The sequence below is a fragment of the Anomaloglossus baeobatrachus genome, chromosome 3 (genome assembly GCF_048569485.1).
Source record: "Anomaloglossus baeobatrachus isolate aAnoBae1 chromosome 3, aAnoBae1.hap1, whole genome shotgun sequence".
Taxonomy (NCBI): Eukaryota; Metazoa; Chordata; class Amphibia; order Anura; family Aromobatidae; genus Anomaloglossus; species Anomaloglossus baeobatrachus.
This window is the reverse complement of record NC_134355.1, coordinates 671,915,746-671,939,808: the sequence shown is the minus strand read 5'-3', so window position 1 is coordinate 671,939,808 and position 24,063 is coordinate 671,915,746. Positions and strand designations below refer to the sequence as shown.

General features: G+C 37.9%; 1 protein-coding gene across 1 annotated transcript in view; it reads left to right on the top strand.

The window, feature by feature from the left end:
• GATA4 (GATA binding protein 4) overlaps positions 1 to 24,063 on the top strand; it is a 74,753-nt gene that overhangs the window by 1,199 nt on the left and 49,491 nt on the right. The window contains exon 2 of the mRNA XM_075341246.1: positions 3,659 to 4,390. Coding sequence (XP_075197361.1) covers positions 3,883 to 4,390 — 508 coding nt within the window. The 5' untranslated portion in view covers positions 3,659 to 3,882. The remainder of the gene's footprint in view (positions 1 to 3,658; positions 4,391 to 24,063) is intronic.

Sequence of the window (24,063 nt, the reverse complement as noted above, 5' to 3'; positions counted from 1 at the left end):
AACACTTAGAACACACATAGGACTCAGAAGGATTACTATTTATTATATTATTATTATTATTACTACTATTAGGATTAGTATTATTAATGTTATTATTAGATAATAATATTAATAATAATAACAGTAACACTATTATAATATTTATAATCATGTTATTATTAATGTTATTATTATATTATTTATTTTCATACAATTATTATTAGTTTTACAAGTTTTATTATCATTATTATCGAATAATAATAATAATAATAATAATAATAATAAATACTAACATTCTGTGTGTCAGTCCATACTAACACTTAGAACACACATAGGACTCAGAAGGATTACTATTTATTATATTATTATTACTATTAGGATTAGTATTATTAATGTTATTATTATTAGATAATAATATTAATAATAATAACAGTAACACTATTATATTTATAATCACGTTATTATTAATGTTATTATTATATTATTTATTTTCATACAATTATTATTAGTTTTACAAGTTTTATTATCATTATTATCGAATAATAATAATAATAATAAATACTAACATTCTGTGTGTCAGTCCATACTAACACTTAGAACACACATAGGACTCACACGGATTACTATATTACTATTATTAGTATCATTATTTTTATTATTAGTAGTAGTAGTAGTAGTATTAATGTTATTATTATCAAATAATAATATTAATGTTAACAATAATACTATTATAATATTTACCATCACGTTATTAATGTTATTATATTATTTATTTTCATATAATTATCAGTTTTACAAGTTTTATTATTATCGAATAATAATAATAATAATTATTATTATTATTATTATTATTATTATTATTATTATTATTATTAACATTCTGTGTGCCAATCCATGCTAACATTTGAAAATACACCAAATAACGTAAGAGAAATAGTAAGAGGATCGAGCTCAAGTGATTGACACGCAAAGACATAGACACCATGGAAAGTAATAGTGCAATTGTTTACAAAAGACCATAACGTCTAACAGTTTATTATTATAAATATTGCATTGTCCTCCAGTTTTTCAATAACATTACATTTAAAAAATATAAATAATGCACTGCACAGTTACTGTTTTATGTTCATGGTCATTGTTCCTTTGCATTCAGTGTTCGGAGCACACAGAGGTGAGAGCAGGAGCCTGTATATATGTATATATGTGATTAGTTGTGTAAGAGCCGGAGATATTCTCTGTCCCAGGGCCCGGCCCCTCCTGAGATGATGGGGGGATTGTACTGGGGGGATTGTACTGGGGGGATTGTGCTCAGAGGGTTTTGGTTTCTGCTTCTTCTCACTGTGGAGCCATCACTTTGCTCCATCTGCTGCCCCGGATCAGCTGTGGTCACAAACCCCCAAAATCCTATTCCTACACACACTAGGGATACAGTATTCTTCATCTTTATTTTAGTGATGACTTAATTATGGAAACTTTTGGGTGGCTTTTTTTTTTATTTCATTTTTCATGTTTCTATTTTAATTTTACTGCTACGATTTTTTTTAGGTGCTATATTCCTTTTAATATTACCAGTAGAAATATAATTGCTGCCATCTTATCGTTTTTACTACTATTAATTGTTACCATTTTGGTATTCTATTTTATTTAATCAAAAGGTATTTTGCAATATACCTAAATCAACATTACTTCAATATATTAATGCAACTAACATTGCTTATTATTATTATTTATTTTATCCCCATAACATTATTTTCAGAATTGTATTATTATTATTATTATTATTATTATTATTATTATTATTATTATAATGTTACTAGTAGTAGTAGTAGAACTGCCAATTATTCAATAATAGTAATGAGTGGTAAAATAATATTTTTTGTAATAAGTATTCTACAGTTGTAATATTTTAGTAACTTCATATATTAACAAATGTATTAATTATTTAATAGTAGAAAAATATGTATAACAATACAAGCAATCCATTGTTTCATATCGCTGTTTAGTAATATAATAAAATAATTACTATTTTTATTGGTATAATTTTAAAATATTTTATTATTATTATTTTTCTTATATTATTCTTATGGATTATTGTTTTGTTTGTTTTATTTCTTGCATTAGTATGACTAAGTAGCTATTTAATTATTATCATACTGCTCCTCCTGTTATAATTGTATGCTTTATTCTACATTTTATACTTTATTATACATTCTATGATTCTACTACATTTTATACATTCTATATTTTATTCTACAGTTTATGGTTTATTCTACATTCTACATTTATATTTATTATTATAATTTATTATTCTACTGTCTACAGTTATTCTACATTTTATGATTTATTCTATAGTCGATAGTTTATCCTACATTTTATACTTTATTCTATATTCTATAGTTTATTCTATGTTATACTTTATTCTACATTTTATTCTTTATTCTGTTATACTTTATTCTCCGTGTTATGTTTATTCTACATTTTATATTTTATTCTACATTTATGCTGTATTCTACATTCTATACTCCTTTTTTTTACTACATTTTATGCTTCATTCTACACTCTATATTCTACATTTTATTCTACATTTATGCTGTATTCTACATCATAACTCTTTTTTTCTACGTTATGCTTTATTCTACACTGTATATTCTACATTCTATACTCTTTTTTTTTTTACTACATTTTATGCTTCATTCTACACTCTATATTCTACATTTTATTCTACATTTATGCTGTATTCGTCATCATATACTCTTTTTTTTCTACATGTTATGCTTTATTATTATTATTATATTATTATTCTACACTCTATATTCTACATTTTATGCTTTATTCTACATTTATGCTGTATTCTACATTCTATACTCTTTTTTTCTACATGTTATGCTTTATTCTACATTTATGCTGTATTCTACATTATATACATTTTTTTCTACGTTATGCTTTATTCTACATTTATTCTGTATTCTACATTATATACATTTTTTTTCTACATGTTATGCTTTATTCTACATTTATGCTGTATTCTACATTCTATACTCTTATTTACTACATTCTATGCTTTATTCTACATTTATGCTGTATTGTGCATTCTATACTCTTTTTTTCTACATGTTATACTTTATTCTATATTTTATGCTTTATTCTACAATCTATACTCTTTTTTTTCTACATTCTATGCTTTATTCTACATTTATGCTGTATTCTACAATATATACATTTATTTTCTACATGTTATGCTTAATTCTACACTATATTCTACATTCTATACTTTTTCTTTCTACATTCTATGCTTTATTTTACATATTAATCCTTCATTCATAGCATTAGCTACACATTTTTTTTCTGCACATTTTGAGTCCTGGTTGAGAGGTGTAGCTGATCCCATAATGGTGATTTTTGTGGGTTTCTCCACATGTTGGTGATAATAATTAGTGGCATTTTGCAGATTCTTGTGATCTGTCTGTATTTACTCACTAATTATTTGGATTATATTTGGTCTCTGATGTGATTTGTTGTTTTTTTTTATGTGAGAAGGGGGCAAATTACCAATACAAAGGTGTTATCTGGAAGAAGTGGTGGGCAGGTAGGCCCCAACAATGGTGTCTGTCACCTGCGGAGACCCCTAACCTCATTATACCTTTCTGTGCTGATTTCTGTTCTCTTTTCTGACCTGTAGGTGTGAGGTATAAATACCCCCCCAGGGGAGGGGTCTCCTCACTATAACCTTGGACACAGCAGACAGAAGAGGCTGGGATGGCTCCAGGATGTGACCTTCTGCCTTGGTGATTGGACTTCATCTCTGAGGCCTTCAGTGGAGATCTGGGGCCAGAAGAGATCGGGGAGATCGAGGATCACACATCTCGGAGAACTTCTGTAGGACTTTGGAATTTGCCTTGAAGGATGTATCAGAGTCTTGCAATGACTGCTAACCATGGCCCCCCATCATATGAAGGGGCTGGGGGCTTCATGCACAGCACTGCTGCTACCTCTCCTGTGTATGTGCCGACCACCAGGGTGTCCTCCATGATCCCCAGCCTTCCTTACCTCCAGTCCAGCGGTCACAGTCAGCAGGGGAGCCAGGGATCAGGGCACAACATCTGGGCACAGGCGGGGGCCGAGAGCTACACCCCCTCCACCCCCCACCAGCCGGTGTCCCCCCGCTTCGCCTTCTCCTCCAGCCCCCCCATCAGCGCAGCCTCCTCCAGAGAGGTCTACAGCAGCCCCCTGGCCATCAGCAGCGGGGGCAGAGAGCAGTATGGCCGGGGGCTGGGAGCCGCGTACCCCAGCCCATACCCAGCCTATGTCACCCAGGACGTGGGCACCGCCTGGACCTCTCCATACGACAGCACCATGCTCCACAGCCTGCAGAACCGAGGCGGCCCCGGCACCCCCCGACACCCCAACATAGGTAAGAGCCTGCACATACAGAGGTGTAAATATCACATATCCATCGGTATAGTGCTCATATCTCTACTGATCAATGATCTCATATCTACAGAATATCAGTCTTATCGTGTCCATATATACAAAGACATAACTTCTCATGCATACATTACATAATATTGATAAACAAAAATCTATTGATCTCTGTATATTTATACAATAGCCGAACACTAATCGTTATATCACTCAGAGCACAATGGCTGTCATCTCTGATAACTACAGCAAGTCACATCAATACATTTGTTTGTGTATATTATGCAAAAGAAAATATATGTATGAAAAATGATCGGTATTACACTAATATATTTTGTTTTAGAAAGTATTTTATGAATAATTTACTTTTATTGTTTATCTATTAGCTTTCTATCTAATATCTATCCCTCTATTTATTATCTATGGATCCATTATCTATCTAATATCTATTATTTATCTGTTCATCGATCTATATCCAACTAGATAAAAATAAGAAATCAGAACTCCAAAAGCAACAAAAACATTTTTGTTACATGCTGCCTCCTTTTTATACATCTATTTTTTTACCTATTAAGCTATTTTTGAGCAATTCACTATACTATATTTGTTTCGTGCTGGTCCAGTATTATCTATCCATCTATCTATCTATATATCTATCTATCTATCTATCTATCCATCTATCCATCACATATCTATCTATCCATCTATCACATATTTATCTATCCATCTATCACATATCTATCTATTTATCCCTCTATCTATCTATCCCTCTATCTATCTATCCCTCTATCCATCTATCTATCTATCCATCTATCCATCTATCTATCTATCTATCTACTATCTATCTATCTTCCTATTTATCCATCTATCTTCCTATTTATCCATCTATCTATCTATCCATCACATATCTATCTATCTATCCATCTATCACATATCTATCTATCCCTCTATCCATCCATCTATCTATTTATCTATCTATCCCTCTATCTATCTATCCCTCTATCTATTTATCTATCTATCCCTCTATCTATCTATCTATACCTCTATCACATATCTATCTATCCATCTATCTTCCTATTTATCTATCTATCCATCTATCACATATCTATCCAGTAGCTATCCTATCTATCTGTCCAATATCTACCTATGCCATATCTATCTTTCGATCTCATATATATATATATATATATATATATATATATATATATATATATATATATATATTATTATTATAAACCTGTATATAAAGTGCTAACGGGATGAAAAATCTCATTTTGGGATTTGTGGAAAGGGGATTTATGTTGTTCTACAATACCAATCACACTGTTTTTAACCTGTTTAATATATAGGAAGAATTCATGGGATAGTGAACATTTTAGAATGACTGAGACATAATGTGCATGTGTGACTGTTTAGATACAGTTTATAGATGAGACGTATAATAACATCTTGCTGGTATTTTTGCTTCTGATAATTTCCTAATCGATATATTGTATCATTATATAGTAATTACACAGGTTGAAAAAATACCTAGGTCTATCTAGTTCAACCTTAAAAATATAGAAGTTCCCTTTGTAGATACATATAACATAGGTATACAGTGCATTGTGTGATTTGCAGGTTGGGCACTGTACACTTGTTCTGTGTATGAGAGTTGAGTTTGTTCAAAGATCTAAGTGAAAGTTTATCCCCATTTATGTAAATAATATAAGAAATTACCCAGAAGCTCCAGTGTTGGGTGAAGTCCTGCCGAAAGCAGAGTACATGTATATACCAAATGGGAACTGGAATATTCTATCATTCTCTCTATTATCTATCTATCCCTCTATCTATCCCTCTATCTATCTATCTATCTATCTATCTATCTATCTATCTATCTATCTATCTATCCCTCTATCTATCTATCCCTCTATCTATCTATCTATCCCTCTATCTATCTATCTATCCCTCTATCTATCTATCTATCTATCTATCTATCTATCTATCTATCTATCTATCTATCCCTCTATCTATCTATCCCTCTATCTATCTATCTATCCCTCTATCTATCTATCTATCTATCTATCTATCTATCCCTCTATCTATCTATCCCTCTATCTATCTATCTATCCCTCTATCTATCTATCTATCTATCTATCCCTCTATCTATCTATCCCTCTATCTATCTATCCCTCTATCTATCTATCTATCCCTCTATCTATCCCTCTATCTATCTATCTATCTATCCCTCTATCTATCTATCATCTATCTATCCCTCTATCTATCTATCCCTCTATCTATCTATCCCTCTATCTATCTATCCCTCTATCTATCATCTATCTATCCCTCTATCTATCTATCTATCTATCCGTCTATCTATCTATCTCATATCTATCTCTCTATCCTTTTCTCTATTATCTATCCTTCTATCACTATCATCAATTCAAAGAAGCTTTATTGTTCAGGACTAAATAAACATTAGTTTTACCAAAACAAGTGTACAATAGGGGTAGGGACTGTACAAAGGATGGATGGGGGCAGATCCAGGGTGGGGGCTGTGGAAGTCAAAGGCTTATCACAGTTCTCTTTTTCGAAGTCTATGACATGCGCTCACATCACGCTGTTATCTATCTATCTATCTATCAGCTATATACCTACCCATTATCTCTCTATCTATATATCTATCCCTCTATCTATCTAATATCTATCTATCTATCTATCTATCTATCTATCCCTCTATCTTTCTATCTATCTATCTATCTATCCCTCTATCTATCCATCTATCTATCCCTCTATCTATCTATCTATCCCTCTATCTATCTAATATCTATCTATCTATCTATCTATCTATCTATCTATCCCTCTTTCTATCCCTCTATCTATCCCTCTATCTATCTATCTCTCTATCTATCCCTCTATCTATCTATCTATCTATCTATCTATCCCTCTATCTATCTATCTAATATCTATCTATCCCTCTATCTATCTATCTCTCTATCTATCTATCTAATATCTATCTATCCCTCTATCTATCTATCTAATATCTATCTATCCCTCTATCTATCTATCTCTCTATCTATCTATCTAATATCTATCTATCCCTCTATCTATCTATCTATCTATCTATCTATCCATTATCTATTTATCCCATATTTTTCTTCCATTCATCATTAGGGAATTATTAATTGTTACTTAATTATTGGGATAAGGAACAACAATTAGGGCTCATTCACAAACCAGAGATTGTACCCTGTAATATTGGTTTGGTGTGTACGAAGATGACTTCTCCCAGAAACAATTCTGGTTTTTATTTTATGACATTTGACTGGACATCTCAAAGTAAATTAATTTTGTATTAAATTGAAAGCTACTGAATTAAATTGAATGATAATACTCTGGGGGCATTATGGCCATCACAGCTCCCTATAAGAGGGGGATTTATGTATTAACTTTACTCACCATTAATCCTGCAGCACTTTCCAGACTTGATCATCACTGTTCCCATTGGGCTCACAGTGTAAGCTTCCTATTAATATGTCTTTGGGAGGAAATTCACATAAAAACACGAAAAAAACATATAGACTCCTGGCACTTGTTCTTGATGAGATTTGATCCCAAGACCCCAGGTCACAAGGCTGCAGTGCTAACTACTGAGTCACTATATATTGCTAACCACTAAGCCAACGTACTGTAATACATATAAGTACAGTGCTAACCACTGAGCCACCGTGCTGTAATATATATAGTATGGTGCTAACCACTGAGCCACCGTGCTGTAATATATATAGTATGGTGCTAACCACTGAGCCACCGCAATGTTATATATTGTACAGTGCTGCAACTGAGCTAAAATATATATAGTACAGTGCTAACCACTGAGCTACCACTCTGTAATATATTTGGTACAGTGTTAGCCATTGATCCACAGTGCTGTAATATATTTAGTACAGTGCTAACCACTAAGTTACTGCGCTGCAATATATATAGTACAGTGCCAATTACTGAGCCATCGCTTAGTAATATATATATATATATATATATATGTATATATATATATATATATATATATATAGTACAATCCTAATCACTGAGCCACCACACTGTAATAGGACAGTGCTAACCATTGAGCCACTGTGCTGTAATATATGTTGTACATGCTAACCAGTCAGGCACCGCACTGTAATACATATAGTACTGTGCTAACCACTGAGCCACTGCACAGTAATATATTAATATATTACATTGCTAACCACTGAGCCACTGATCTGTAATATATATATATATATATTTATTTATTACTGCACATTGGCTCAGTGGTTAGCAAAGAAAAATATATAATATAATATATATATTATTTTTTTTTTTTTACAGTGCCCACTGAACTACTGTGCTGCCCCGTGAGACCATCAGCCTTTGCATTACTCAGTCACTGATTTTAGGGAGCGTGGTGTAATGCCTCATTTCCCCTGCGGGGGCGCTGTAGTTAGGCTGAACATTTACTACTCAGTTCTCCCTAAAATGGGGAAGATTGCAGAAAGACCAATGGCGCTGTGGAACAGGATTGTTTGATGATTATTGGCTTATCTCATAGAGATCTGTAAAGTGAGAAGTGGTCTTTCCTGGCAGACAAGATTTACATCTGGCTGCAAAAATGCAAATACACAGGATAGGCGATAACTTGCTGATCACTGGGGGTGTCAGTGTGCACGAGCACAGTCTTGTACAGCAATCTCCGACAGTCCTACAGACAATGAATGGCCGCGGGCAGTGATGGCATCCTGCCAGAGATGATCAAATGCAGTTCCCCAGAAATACATGCAGCACTGGCAAAACTATTCACCCACGTCCTGAGTGCCGGCTACTTCCCTCAAAGCTGGAATCAAGGTCTCATAACGCCCATCTACAAGGATGGAGACCGATATGACCCAGCAAACTACAGAGGGATCTGTGTCAACAGCATTCTGGGAAAACTGTTTAACAGCATCATTAATAAAAGGATTATCGCCTTCCTCACCCAGGGTGACGTCCTCAGCAGAAGCCAAGCTGGGTTCATGCCAAACCACCGCACCACGGACCACATTTACACCCTGCAAAGCCTCATCAAGACCCACGTCCACGACAAAAAACAGGGGAAAATATTTGCATGTTTCGTGGACTTCAAAAAGGCCTTTGACTCAGTGTGGCATCCAGGCCTGTTCCTGAAACTTCTGGAGAGCGGAATAGGTGGCAGAACCTACGACGTGATCAAGAGCTCATACACTGAGAACCGGTGCAGCGTGAAGGTGAACGGGAAGAGGACGGCTTTCTTCCGACAGGGCCGTGGGGTCAGACAGGGCTGCAGCCTGAGTCCAACTCTATTCAACATCTATATAAATGGACTAGCAGCAGCTCTAGAGTCCTCCCCCACTCCAGGCCTCAGTCTGCATGACCGAGAGGTGAAGTTCCTGCTGTACGCAGATGACCTCCTGCTACTCTCCCCAACCGAGAAAGGCCTCCAAGATAGCCTGGCAGTGCTGGAAACATTCAGCACCACATGGGCGCTTCCCATCAACCAAAAGAAGACCAAAGTCATGGTGTTTCAGAAGAGGAACCAGAACAAAATAAACACTCCCTCCTTCACATTAAATGGCTCCACGCTGGAGAACACCAGCAGCTATACCTACCTCGGTCTGGAGCTAAGCAATAACGGGAGCCTCAAGCAAGCAGCAGAAGCCCTGAAAGGAAAAGCATGCAGAACCTTCTATGCCATCAGAACACAACTGTACCACCTCAAACCACCTGTGAGAGTCTGGCTCAAGATATTTGACAGCGTCATCACCCCTATACTGCTATATGGCAGCGAGGTATGGGGCCCAGTGACCTACCCAGACCACACAAAGTGGGATTCCAGCCCTACCGAAGTCTTCCACATGGAGTTCTGTAAATATCTCCTCCAAGTCCATCGCAGCACCTCAAACATAGCCTGTCGGGCAGAGCTGGGCCGATTCCCCTTATGGTTCACTATACACAAGAGGGCGCTATCACACCAGGCGCACATACAGAACAGCAACCCCAGCTCCTACCATCATAAAGCCCTGCTGAGCCGGAGCCCAGAGCAAGCCAAGAACTGCGGCAACCAAAGTCAGCAACACACCCTGACAAAAGCCCAAATAAAAGAGATCTCAGAGAGCCGCAAGATGCAATACATAGAGGACTGGAAGAGTGAATTAGAGAACTCCCAGAAACTCACCATCTACCGGTCACTGCGGAGGGACTACACTCTGGCCCCATATCTGGAAAGGCTACGCCACCCCAAAGACAGGCAGACCCTGAGTCTGTACAGACTGAGTGCCCACAGCCTAGAGGTGGAAACAGGGCGGCACCGACAGACATACAAGCCGCGGGAGAACAGACTGTGCCACCACTGCCAGCAGGGGGCTCTGGAGGACGAGACGCATTTCCTACTGCACTGTGACAAATACTCAGCAGTGAGGGCCTCCCACTTCCAGAAATTTACCACCCATAGCCCGGGCTTTCCATCCATGGATGAGGACATGAAACTCCGCAACCTACTGGGGGAAGAGGAATCAATGGTGGAGATCGCCGCCCAATATGTCACCACATGTCATAAGCTGAGGGGAACCTAAGACCCCTAAATGGACTGTCAGAGCCCAAATTGTGCCTCCCAACTCCCCATAACCCTGATCCCCTCCCACCTTACTTACTGTATTACTCTTGCTTTGGCAACACTAACTGCATTTTGGTCCTGCCAATAAAGCATATTTGAATTTGAATTTGAATTTGAATGGACTGGCAATGCAATTTTCTCGACCATATGAGTAATGGTCGAAAATGGAGCATTCAGAGGGGGGGACTCCATAGCTCTAATCTAGGGCTCAGTGGTGGTCCTGGTGGTGGATAGATGATGACTTGCATTTTTTTTTTATTTGGGTACAATCCCTTTAATAAGTTTCTACACTTGGAATGGAAGATCATCGCTGAATGTGGGAATCTGACAGCTGCAACAGCGCCACCTATAGGCCATGATCTGTAATTGCAACCTGTTCTGGTATAAAGTAACCACAATGACAACAATAATAGTAATGATCTAAAATGCTTCAAAGTCGGGGCACAGATAAACCTGCCAAAACTAGTCATGGGGTTATAGCTGGTTTACCAGGAAGACCCATAGTTGCCACTTGTATCCAGATATTTGGTGTTAAAGTCATTCTTTAGCCCTGTTAGATAATATTACAGATACTATTATAATAGTAAACACAAAAACAGAAAAAAATAGACTTAATTTTCCAATTCAGCCATAATGCAGCCAGGGGCACACGGTCCCCTTCATTTTTTTCCCTGTGACGTCTGCGGATTCCTCTGTTCCATTTTTTTTATGCATATTTCCCCTTTATGTTAAATTATTAACTCCCCAAATTAATTTCCCATCATTTACACCAATATTATAGATAAACGAATAGGATGTGTAAGAAGATCCAATGATTGAGTTTATTTATATATATATATATATATATATATATATATATATATATATATATATATATATATATATATATATATATGTATATATATATATATATATATATATATAAATGTATATATATATAATATATAATTAATTTATATATATATATATATAATATAATAAATATAATATATAAATGTATATATATAATTAATTTATATATATATATATATTTTATTATTGCTAAGCCATATCAAAAGTGGCTTCTGAGATCTTAAATATGGTTATATATTTTAATGTTTCAGCATTCTTTTACATCTAACATCTACTATCGATCTATCTATCTATCTATCTATGTATATATATATATATATATATATATATATATATATATATATACATATATACACACACACACACACACTTTCCCTGGGATTGTGCAATTAAGTAACTAAATAAAAAAAAAAACCTGGGATTTTATGAGAATAATTAATCTGACATTTTATATATTTTATATATTTCAATATAAATAAATATGGATAAAAAATAATAAAATAAAATAATAATAAATAAAAAAAGTATACAAATAAATATAAATAATGAATAAATAATACTAAATAAATATAATAATAATAAGTGATAAATAATACAATAAAAATAATTAATATAAATAATATACTAAAATATTAATTAAATTATTAATTTGATAACATTATAGTATAGATTATAAATAATATATTAAAATATTTATAATAATATAAATAAAAAAAAATCTTGGATTTTCTGAGAATATATATGTCTTCTGAAATTTTATATATATTTTAATATTGATTATTGGGATAGTTGTTCGGGATATTTAAAGCCTTATTTTTTTTTTCTAGAAAAAAGTTATAACTTTATGAAATTTTAGTATTATACATTTCTGAGCTTTTACTTTGTTTTTTCTCTTACAAAATCTCAGAATTTAAAAAAAGACTTAAAATATTTATATAAATTATATCTTTAATATAAGTATTTTTTTGTTACAACAATTTTGTTTTAACCCTTCACGTGACATTCTCAAGTGCACTTACTTACAAAGTATGATTTTGCAGACATTCTTATTAAATAAGGGTCTATATTTTTTTTTTCTAAAATAAAAATCTTCCTCTAGGCTTTAGATATCAGTTCACACCTTTTATGAATATTAACTAATATAAACTAATATTAAATATAATTAAACCGTGATTTATTGAGTTAATAGATCATGATTTTTTTATACTGTATTTTACAATTATTACTTATTTATTTAGGTTTTCTTTATTAATATTGATATTTTTTTTATACCTTAATTGTAGCAGATTCGTGGAAATGACAAAATTCTAACCATTTTAAATTATTACTTTTGTATGTTACTATATGAAAAGCCTATTGTAAAAATACTCGTACACCTAGGAGGTCACTCGCTTGCCATTTTGCCCCTTCCATTGGGTTTTTCCATCCAAGTCCCTGAAAAAGGGTATTCACGATGGGGACTCCCATGAAGCCGTAGAGCAAATGGACTCCAAATGGACCAGTTGATCTCAGGGGGTCTCACTGTACTCTATGGCTCCATCAATTTTCCTCTTTTTTAGGGCTTCAGATGAAATACCCAATGGAAGGGATAAAAAAAAGTCATGTGAATGACTATTTTTTTAGCTGATAAAAACCAATTTCCACCGGCTGCACCATATGGAGAGGGTAAGACGGTAGGTCTCTTGGTGGCTTATCTAAGTAGGATTGGATATGTCAAGATCCAACATGCCCAAGTCTACTTTTTGGACAACACCATACACGTTAGATAGTTGCCAATTTTACCGGTTTGACCTTCTTCAATCTTCGGACACTAGACCAGGTCCAATTCTTGGACATGTTAACCAGAGCCAATTACAACTTTTGAACTATAGTTTTATGCAGGAATAATGGGGCGCATAAGTAGCCGACAGGTTCTACTTTCAAAGGAGTAGAGATGCTATCAGTTGCTTGTAACAACATGTCTACTGTGGACCCCATCCATGATTTTCTTCTGCTGGGGGACCAAGAATAAAATGGTATTTAGATGGGGACTCCCCAACAAAGCCATAGAGCCAAATGGGACAAACAGACTCAAAAGGACTCAGTTTATGTTTTTTTTCTTGGGCCATTTGATCTCTGGTCGTCTCACTGCACTCTAGGACTCCTTTAGTTTTCATCGTTTTTTAGGGCTTAAGATGAAATACCCAATGGAAGGGAAAAATACGCCATTGGATTGCCTCTTTATGGTTGATAAAAACCTATTCCTCTCGGCCCTACCATATGGAGAGGTAGGTGTAAGATGCCGGTAGCTCTGGTGGTGGCCTACTTCTGTAGGATTGGGTTTATCAAAATCCAACATGCCCAAGTTTACTTTTTGGACACCACAATACACCTTAGATAGTTTGGCCTTCTTCCATCTTCCGACACTAGACCAGGTCCAATTCTTAGGATTATGGCTCTACCATATGGAGAGGTATAAGACGCCGGTAGCTCTGCTGGTGGCCTACTTCTGTAGGATTGGGTGTGTCAAAATCCAACATGCCCAAGTTTACTTTTTGAACACCACCATACACCTTAGATAGTTTGGCCTTCTTCCATCTTCCGACACTAGACCAGTTCCAATTCTTAGGATTATGGCTCTACCATATGGAGAGGTATAAGACGCCGGTAGCTCTGCTGGTGGCCTACTTCTGTAGGATTGGGTGTGTCAAAATCCAACATGCCCAAGTTTACTTTTTGGACACCACCATACACCTTAGATAGTTTGGCCTTCTTCCATCTTCCGACACTAGACCAGGTCCAATTCTTAGGATTATGGCTCTACCATATGGAGAGGTATAAGATGCCGGTAGCTCTGCTGGTGGCCTACTTCTGTAGGATTGGGTGTGTCAAAATCCAACATGCCCAAGTCTACTTTTTGGACACCATCATACACCTTAGATAGTTTGGCCTTCTTCCATCTTCCGACACTAAACCAGGTCCAATTCTTGGACACGTTAACAAAAGCCAATTACGGCTTTTCAATCGTTTTATGCCAGATTAATGGGGTGTATAAGTAGCTGACATGTTCTACTTTCAAAGGAGTAGAGATCCTATCAGTTCCTTGTAACAACATGTCTACTGTAGACCCCATCAATGTTTTTTTTTCTGTTGGGGTCCGAGAATAAAAGGCGGCTGTCCCGAGTCATTTGGATAATTGTTGTGTATTGTTGCAATCCACAAACAGTTCCAGTAAAATCTAATTATGTAAACCAGGTTCATTTGCAAGAGAATGGAGTCTTTGTGGAGGGTGGTGTTGGACTTGGATAAGTCAACATTTGGCTTCTAATGAGGGATTGAGGTAGCAATCAGGTTTAGGAGAGCTTCAAAGAGGGTGACATTGAGGACCATTCAATGGAGGGACAGCAAACAGAAACCCTGGGGACCTATTCTATAACTTGTGATTTCCAATAAGTTTGGAAGGAGAGGGGGAGGGGGGGATTGTCTGGTTTATTGACAGCTTCTTTCCAAGTGAGAGTTGGCAGGTTAGACCCTATAATACTTTATCAGGTGGACTCCTTGCTCATCCTCGGAGGACCCCTTCCTCATCCTCGGAGGACCCCTGCTCATCCTCAGAGGCGGAGGACCCCACCCCTTGCTCATCCTCGGAGGACCCCTGCTCATCCTCTGAGGACCCCTGCTCATCCATGGAGGACTCTTGCTCATCCTTGGAGGACTCCTTGCTCATCCTTGGAGGACCCCTGCTCATCCTCAGAGGACTCCTGCTCAACCTCAGAGGACTCCTGCTCATCCTCGGAGGACCCCTGCTCTTCCTCGGAGGATCCCTTGCTCTTCCTCGGAGGACCACTGCTAATCCTCTGAGGACCCCTGCTAATCCTTTGAGGACCCCTGCTCATCCTCAGAGGACTCCTGCTAATCCTCAGAGGACTCATGCTCATCCTAGGAAGACCTCTGCTCATCATTGGAGGACCCCTGCTCATCCTTGGAGAACCCCTGCTCATCCTCAGAGGACCCCTTGCTCATCCTCGGAGGACCCCTTGCTCATCCTCAGAGGACCCCTTGCTCATCCTCGGAGGACCCTTGCTCATCCGCGGAGGACCCCTTGCTCATCCTCGGAGAACCCCTGCTCATCCTCAGAGGACTCCTGCTCAACCTCAGAGGACTCCTGCTTAACCTCAGAGGACTCTTGCTCATCCTCGGAGGACCCCTTGCTCATCCTCAGAGGATCCCTGCTCATCCTTGGAGGACTCCTGCTCATCCTCAGAGTACTCCTGCTCATCCTTGGAGGACCCTTGTTCATCGTCGGAGGACCCCTTGCTCATCCTTGGAGGATCCCTGCTCATCCTCGGAGTACTCCTGCTCATCCTTGGAGGACCCTTGCTCATCCTCGGAGGACCCCTTGCTCATCCTCGGGGGATCCCTGCTCATCCTCGGAGGACCCCTGCTCATCCTCAGAGGACCCCTGCTCATCCTCAGAGGACCCCTGCTCATCCTCAGAGGACCCCTGCTCATCCTCAGAGGACTCCTTCTCTGTATATACGTCCTCCAAGCTTATTTTCCTCTAATCTGATCCCACAGTTTCCATTTGAGGCAGTTTTGTGCATCAGACGGTCCACAAGACATTTTTCGGAGGCGGACGTTGTATGTAGGATTTCTATGTAGCTAATGGTTAACATGTAACATAAAAAAAGTATCAATTTGTCATCAGTTGTGTTGTGTTCGCGTAAACAAAAAATAATAAAAGGCCCAATCCCTAAAATGAATTTCTCCTGGTGAGTTCAGTCTATGTGAACCTGACATCTTTTTTTCAAGTGGACGATCCCACAAAATTTTATGGATTAAGACATACCAAGAAACTTTTTTCCCGAAGCATCATTTGTATCCTGTTCTTTCGGCCATTTCTTGTGTCTTTCAATGATTTTTGCTGGATTTGTTGATAGTTTTTCCATTGTTTTTGTCTTTTTTCTTTTACTGGTGATTTCTAACCCCTTTTTTTAACTCCATGCAACAATGCAACAATGAAGAAATCGCTTGTAAGTTGTTAAACCAAGAAGCTACAAAATACTCAAAAATATGCACAGGGCGAGGTCTGGGCACATCTTCCACCTTCCCATTGATTTCCATTAAAAAGTATCGTTCATCTTCCTAATGGAAAACACCTGGAGGATGGCAACAACTTGAAAAATTAAAAATTGTTTAATTGAGGTCTGTGTGTTAAATGTATTTTTCAAATATTTTATCAGACAATTTCTTTTTTTAAAATCTCAAAATATGTATTTTAAAATTAGAAATCTTGCAATTTACACACTGGCTACTCTTCGTTTTTTTTTTTAGATTTACACTTAGTGTTGTTTCAGGAAACAACACATGTACAAAGACCCTTTCTTTTGTATTAAAGCATCTAATAAGTGTGTACAAAGATCATTCTGAAGGGAGAGGGAAGATGTGAGCTGTGACATCACCTATAGTGAATGGTGGATCCTGTGTTATCTACTGTATATAGTGGTGTTATTAGTCATTGTGCAGGAGGAGGAGACGAGCTGTGACATCACCTATTGGGAATGATGGATCCTGTGTAATCTACTGTATATAGTGATGTTATCAGTCATTGTGCAGGAGGAGGTGAGCTGTAACATCACCTATTGGGAATGATGGATCCTGTGTAATCTACTGTATATAGTGATGTTATCAGTCATTGTGCAGGAGGAGGTGAGCTGTGACATCACCTATTGGGAATGATGGATCCTGTGTAATCTACTGTATATAGTGATGTTATCAGTCATTGTGCAGGAGGAGGTGAGCTGTAACATCACCTATTGTGAATGATGGATCCTGTGTAATCTACTGTATATAGAGGTGTTATCAGTCATTGTGCAGGAGGAGGAGGTGAGCTGTAACATCACCTATTGTGAATGATGGATCCTGTGTAATCTACTGTATATAGAGGTGTTATTAATCATTGTGCAGGAGGAGGAGGTGAGCTGTAACATCACCTATTGTGAATGATGGATCCTGTGTAATCTACTGTATATAGAGGTGTTATTAGTCATTGTGCAGGAGGAGGTGAGCTGTAACATCACCTATTGTGAATGATGGATCCTGTACAATCTACTGTATATAGTGATGTTATCAGTCATTGTGCAGGAGGAGGAGGTGAGCTGTAACATCACCTATTGTGAATGATGAATCCAGTGCTATCTACTGTATATAGTGGTGTTATCAGTCATTGTGCAGGAGGCAGTGAGCTGTGACATCACTTATTGTTAATGATGGATCCTGTGTTATCAGTCATTGTACAGAAGAGAGAGGAGGTGAGCTTTGATGTCACCTATTGTAAATGGTGGATATTGTGTTATCTAATGTATATAGAGGTGTTATCAGTCATTGTACAGGAGGAGAAAGTAAGCTGTGACATCAGCTATTGTGAATGGCGGTTCCTGTATTATCTACTGTATATAGTGGTGTTATCAGTCATTGTGCAGGAGGAGAAAGTGAGTTGTGACATCAGCTATTGTGAATGGTGGATCCTGTGTTCTCAGTCATTGTACAGAAGGGAGAGGAGGTGAGCTGTGATGTCCCCTATTGAGAATGGTGGATCCTGTGTTATCTACTGTATATCGAGGTGTTTTCAGACATTGTACAGGATGAGGAGCAAGTGAGCTGTGATATCACCTATTGTGAATATTGGATCCTATGTTATCTACTGTATTTAGAGGTGTTATCAGTTATTGTACATCAGGAGGAGCAAGTGAGCTGTGACATCACCTATTGTGAATGTTGGATCCTGTGTTATCTGCTGTATATAGCTGTGTCATTAGTCATTGTACAGGATGAGGAGGAGGTGAGCTGTGACATCACCTAAAAATCATTCTGTAAATTGGGTTTCATTAACACATTATTTTGAAACTTTTGACTTTTACAGATTATTTCTTTCCATGATTTTTGTTGGCTGGCTGCAGAATGAGTTAACTGAGAATCCATCAGTGACTGCGTTCTGTCAGAGTTTACAATTATTTTATGTCCTGAGCTCCTCTCTGATGATTTACAAACATGTCAACTTTGATGTGGTCAGTGATCATAAATTAGAGAAGACCTTTTTCTTGCAGATTTTGCATGAATTTTGATTGGATTTTTGGCGGTACAGCCACCCTCTAATACACATTGTACAGGAGCAGCAATATTAATAATATTTATTCATTTATATAGCGCTATTGATTCCACAGCACTTTACATACATTGGCATTACTGTCCCCATTGGGGCTCACAATCTATAGTCTCTATCAGTATGTTTTTGGAGTGTGGGAGGAAACCGGAGTACCCGGAGGAAACCCACGCAAACATGGGGAGAACATACAAACTCCTTGCAGATAGTGTCCTTAGTGGGAATAGAACCCAGGACCCCAGCGCTGCAAGACTGTAGTGCTAACCACTGAGCCCCCACAAGACTGCAGTGCTAACCACTGAGCCACCACAAGACTGCAGTGCTAACCACTGAGCCACCACAAGACTACAGTGCTAACCACTGAGCCACCACAAGACTGAAGTGCTAACCACTGAGCCACCACAAGACTGAAGTGCTAACCACTGAGCCACCACAAGACTGAAGTGCTAACCACTGAGCCACCGTGCCACCCGATACTGATAGTTCTCCATCTCCCAGCCAAGCTTATTACATTAACTCCATTGTATCATCTCCACGTAGCGATAAAATCATTAGCGATGATATGATTATGTAATCCGGGGACGCTGACTCCGCATGCCTCCAGGTTCCCACATGGTTACCACATGGTGATCCCAGCTCGCGGATGTATACACCTATACAATCTGTACATCCATATCTCATATTGTTTTATCAATGCTCAGACCATAAACCAGTGATAAAACCAGGAAATTACTTGCTGAGAGAATCACAATTCAGTAGCAAAGTGCACAATTTTATAAACGGGTGGAAAAAAAAAGTATCATTTGTATATTATGTTTCTCCATGGAAACGGATGGATGTGAATTATGACCATTATCAGAACCAAGCCTAATCAATAAGTAACGAAAAGTTCAGCAACTTTCTAATGTACTTTGTGTTTCATTTTCTCACCAATTTCAAGATTTCTGCTGAATATCACTGAGGAGTGAAAGTTTGTAACAATCGTATTCAGTGTGGCCAGAATTCTATTTGTAAACATTGTATCAATGAATCAATGTATCAGCTCAGAGAACGGTCTTTACTGCATGTATTTGAATGGTATTATGTCTCTTCGGGTTGTTACCGAGCAGAGATGGACGGGGAGAGAAATACAAAGTATATATAAAGAAAAAAGTTGGAAAACTTTTTAATGGGCAACTTTTATTTACATAGTTACATAGATTGAAAAAAGACCTAGGTCCATCTACACCGTGTGTAGAATTATTAGGCAAGTTGTATTTTAGAGCATTTTTTTTATTATTGATCAGCAACTATGTTCTCAATCAACCCAAAAGACTCATAAATATCAAAGCTTAATATTTTTGGAAGTTGGAGTGGTTTTTTTTTTTAGATTTGGCTATCTTAGGAGGATATCTGTTTGTGCAGGTAACTATTACTCTGCAGAATTATTAGGCAACTTAATAAAAAACAAATCTATTCCCATCTCACTTGTTTATTTTCACCAGGTAAACCAATATAACTACACAAAATTTAGAAATAAACATTTCTGACATGCAAAAACAAAACCCCAAAAAATGAGTGACCAATATAGCCCCCTTTCTTTCTGATGACACTCAGCAGCCGACCATCCGTAGATTCTGTCAGTTGCTTGATCTGTTTACGATCCACATTGCGTGCAGCAGCCACCACAGCCTCCAGACACTGTTCCCAGAGGTGGACTGTTTTCCCTCCCTGTAGATCTCACATTTTATGAGGGACCACAGGTTCTCTATGGGGTTCAGATCAGGTGAACAAGGGGGCCATGTCATTATTTTTTCATCTTTTAGACCTTTACTGGCCAGCCACGCTGTGGAGTAGTTGGATGCATGTGATGGAGCATTGTCCTGCATGAAAATCATGTTTTTCTTGAGCGATACCGACTTCTTCCTGTACCACTGCTTGAAGTTGTCTTCCAGAAACTGGCAGTAGGTCTGGGAGTTGAGCTTCACTCCATCCTCAACCCGAAAAGGTCCCACAAGTTGATCTTTGCTGATCCCAGCCCATACCAGTCCCCACCTCCACCTTGCTGGCGTCTGAGTCGGAGTGGAGCTCTCTGCCCTTTACTGATCCAGCCTCTGGCCCATCCATCTGCCCATCAAGAGTCACTCTCATTTCATCAGTCCATAAAACCTTTGAAAATTCAGTCTTAAGATATTTCTTGGCCCAGTCTTGACGTTTTATCTTATGTTTCTTGTTCAGAGGTGGTGGTTTTCAGCCTTCCTTACCTTGGCCATGTCCCTGAGTATGGCACACCTTGTGCTTTTTGATACTCCAGTAACGTTGCAGCTCTGAAATATGGTCAAACTGGTGGCAAATGGCATCTTGGCAGCTTCACGCTTGATTTTCCTCAATTCATGGGCAGTTAATTTGCGCCTTTTTTGCCCATCACGCTTCTTGCGACCCAGTTGGCTATTTGCCATGAAACGCTTGATTGTTCGGTGATCACGCTTCAAAAGTTTGGCAATTTCAAGACTGCTGCTTTCCTCTACAAGACATCTCACAATTTTGGACTTTTCAGAGCCCGACAAATCTCTCTTCTGACCCATTTTGCCAAAGGAAAGGAAGTTGCCTAATAACTAAGCACCCCTTATATAAGATGTTGATGTCATTACACCGCACCCCTCCTCATTACAGAGATGCACATCACCTGATTTACTTCATTGGTAGTTGGCTCTCAGCCTATACAGCTTGGAGTAGGACAACATGTATAAAAAGTATCATGTGATCACAATACTCATTTGCCTAATAATTATGAACATGGTGTAGTTCCCTCTTCCTCCACCATTATACATTTGGTCACTAAGTCATTTATAACCAACAATGTTGTGTGCACTGAGGAAATCATCCAGTCCTGATATAAAAGCTGTTATAGTATCTGCCATTACTACCTCTTGCGGTCGGCATTCCACAGTCTGACTGCTCTAACCGTAAAGAACCCTTTCCTATTTAGCTGTGGGAATTGCTTTTCTTCCACTCGCAGTGAGTGCCCCTGGTCCTTAGTATTGTCTTTGGAAGAAATAAGTCATGTGCCAGTCCTTTATATTGACCACACATGTATTTATACATATAAATGAGATCTCCTCTGAGACGTCTTTTCCATCTCTTATCACATGAGAGGCCTCCATTCCTTGTAGTAGTCTAGTTGCCCGCCTTTGAACTGCCTCTAACTTCTTAATATCTTTTTTAAAATGTGGAGCCCAAAACTGGATCCCATATTCCAGATGTGGCCTTACAAGTGATTTATAGAGGAGTAACAATACGTTGGGATCACGGGATCTAATCTCTCTTTTTATACACCCTAGAATCTTGTTGGCTTTAGCAGCTGCTGCTTGACATTGAGTGCTGCTGCTCAGCTTATTTGTAATGAGAATACCCAAGTCCTTCTCCTGTTCTGTAGTCCCGAGTTTACTTCCATTTAATGTATACATGCTATAGGATTACTCCGTCCTAGGCGCATTACTTTACATTTATCAACATTAAATCTCATTTGCCAAGTGTCTGCCCATTCTGACATCTTATCCAGATCTTTTTGTAATATTGTACTATCAAGGTCAGTTTTTAATATCCTACATAGTTTGGTGTCATCAGCAAAGACTTTCCCTTTACTATCAATCCCATCCACATTTACTTAAAGGGATTGTCCATTTTTGGCATATGAATGTTATAAAGTGAGGTGCCGCAGTCAGAACCTCCTAGAAATGGTGGATCCAGTCTGTTGATAAATTAGAGGACCTTAACTTTACATTTGCAGGGTTCATGTGCCGGAAAAGTTCTATAGGCTCCAATTGACAAAATAGTGTCTTTTTGGTCTCTGTTGAGCTGTAATATGCTGACATAACCTTTAACAGTTGGAAAAAGTTTAGTGTGTTGTGCTGTATAAAAAAAAACATACTGCAAATTTATTTTTATAGACCTTTACACATAGGTAGCTAGCCACATGGCTAACAAGGTAGCCAACTGACTAGCCGTGAATACAGAGAAACGTATCCACATAGCAAGGGCCAAACTTGCTTGCAGTTTTTCCTTCCTCCTTGCTTTCCATCAGTGTAGCCTTATGGCGGCTTTTTTTTCCTGGGATATGTGTTGTGGTTGTTCATCATTTCACTATGTCATGCTTTGAATAATCTAAAATTTGATAAGTTTTTGGTGACTTTTTATCTATGGAGACTTTTTTTGCTACAAATACGGTTTATTGTACGTGCCCACGTTGCAGATATGGTTGCTGAAATATCTGCACTGAATCTGCGTCAAAACTGCAGAGGGAAAAAACCCCCCACTTTTTACCACTTTTTTTCAGGCATTTTTGACAGGTGTTTTTTTTTTTCATTGCTTTCAATGGGGAAGATGCATCCAAAAACACAGGAAGAATTGACGCTGCAGATTATTTTCTGCACCAAATCTGCAAGGAGAAAATCCTGAACGTGTGCACTATACTGCATCAGGTTATCATTGCAGTTTTATGACCAATCTGCAAACAAAAATGTGGCAAGAAATGCCATATGCGCGGTGTGCGCACATAGCCTTACAGATCAAGCAAATGGATGGAATTTATAGAAATCTCCTGCCCACTGTGCTTCTTTATTAGGCGGCTTTCACACTACGTTTTTTTAACATGCGTCATGAACTTTTTTTGCTGCAAAAGTGGATCCTGTTTTTACAAAGAAAAACGCATGTGTTATTTTGCAGGATCCTGTCACTTGAAGTTTATGGGCGGGCATTGGAGGCATGTGATCGGGGGTGAGGGGAACTGAATGTGATAGACTGGGAGCCGGCATCTGACAGCTGTGGACGCTGGTAACCAAGGTAAACATCGGGTAACTAAGCGAAGTGCTTTGCTTGGATACCTGTTATTTACCTTGGTTACGAGCGTCCACAGCTGCTAGGAGCCGGGCTGCCTGCTCCCTGCACACGTAACCAAGGTAAACATCGGGTAACTAAGCGAAGCACTTTGCTTGGTTACCCGATATTTACCTTGGTTACGAGTGTCCGCCGCTCTCAGGCGAGGGAG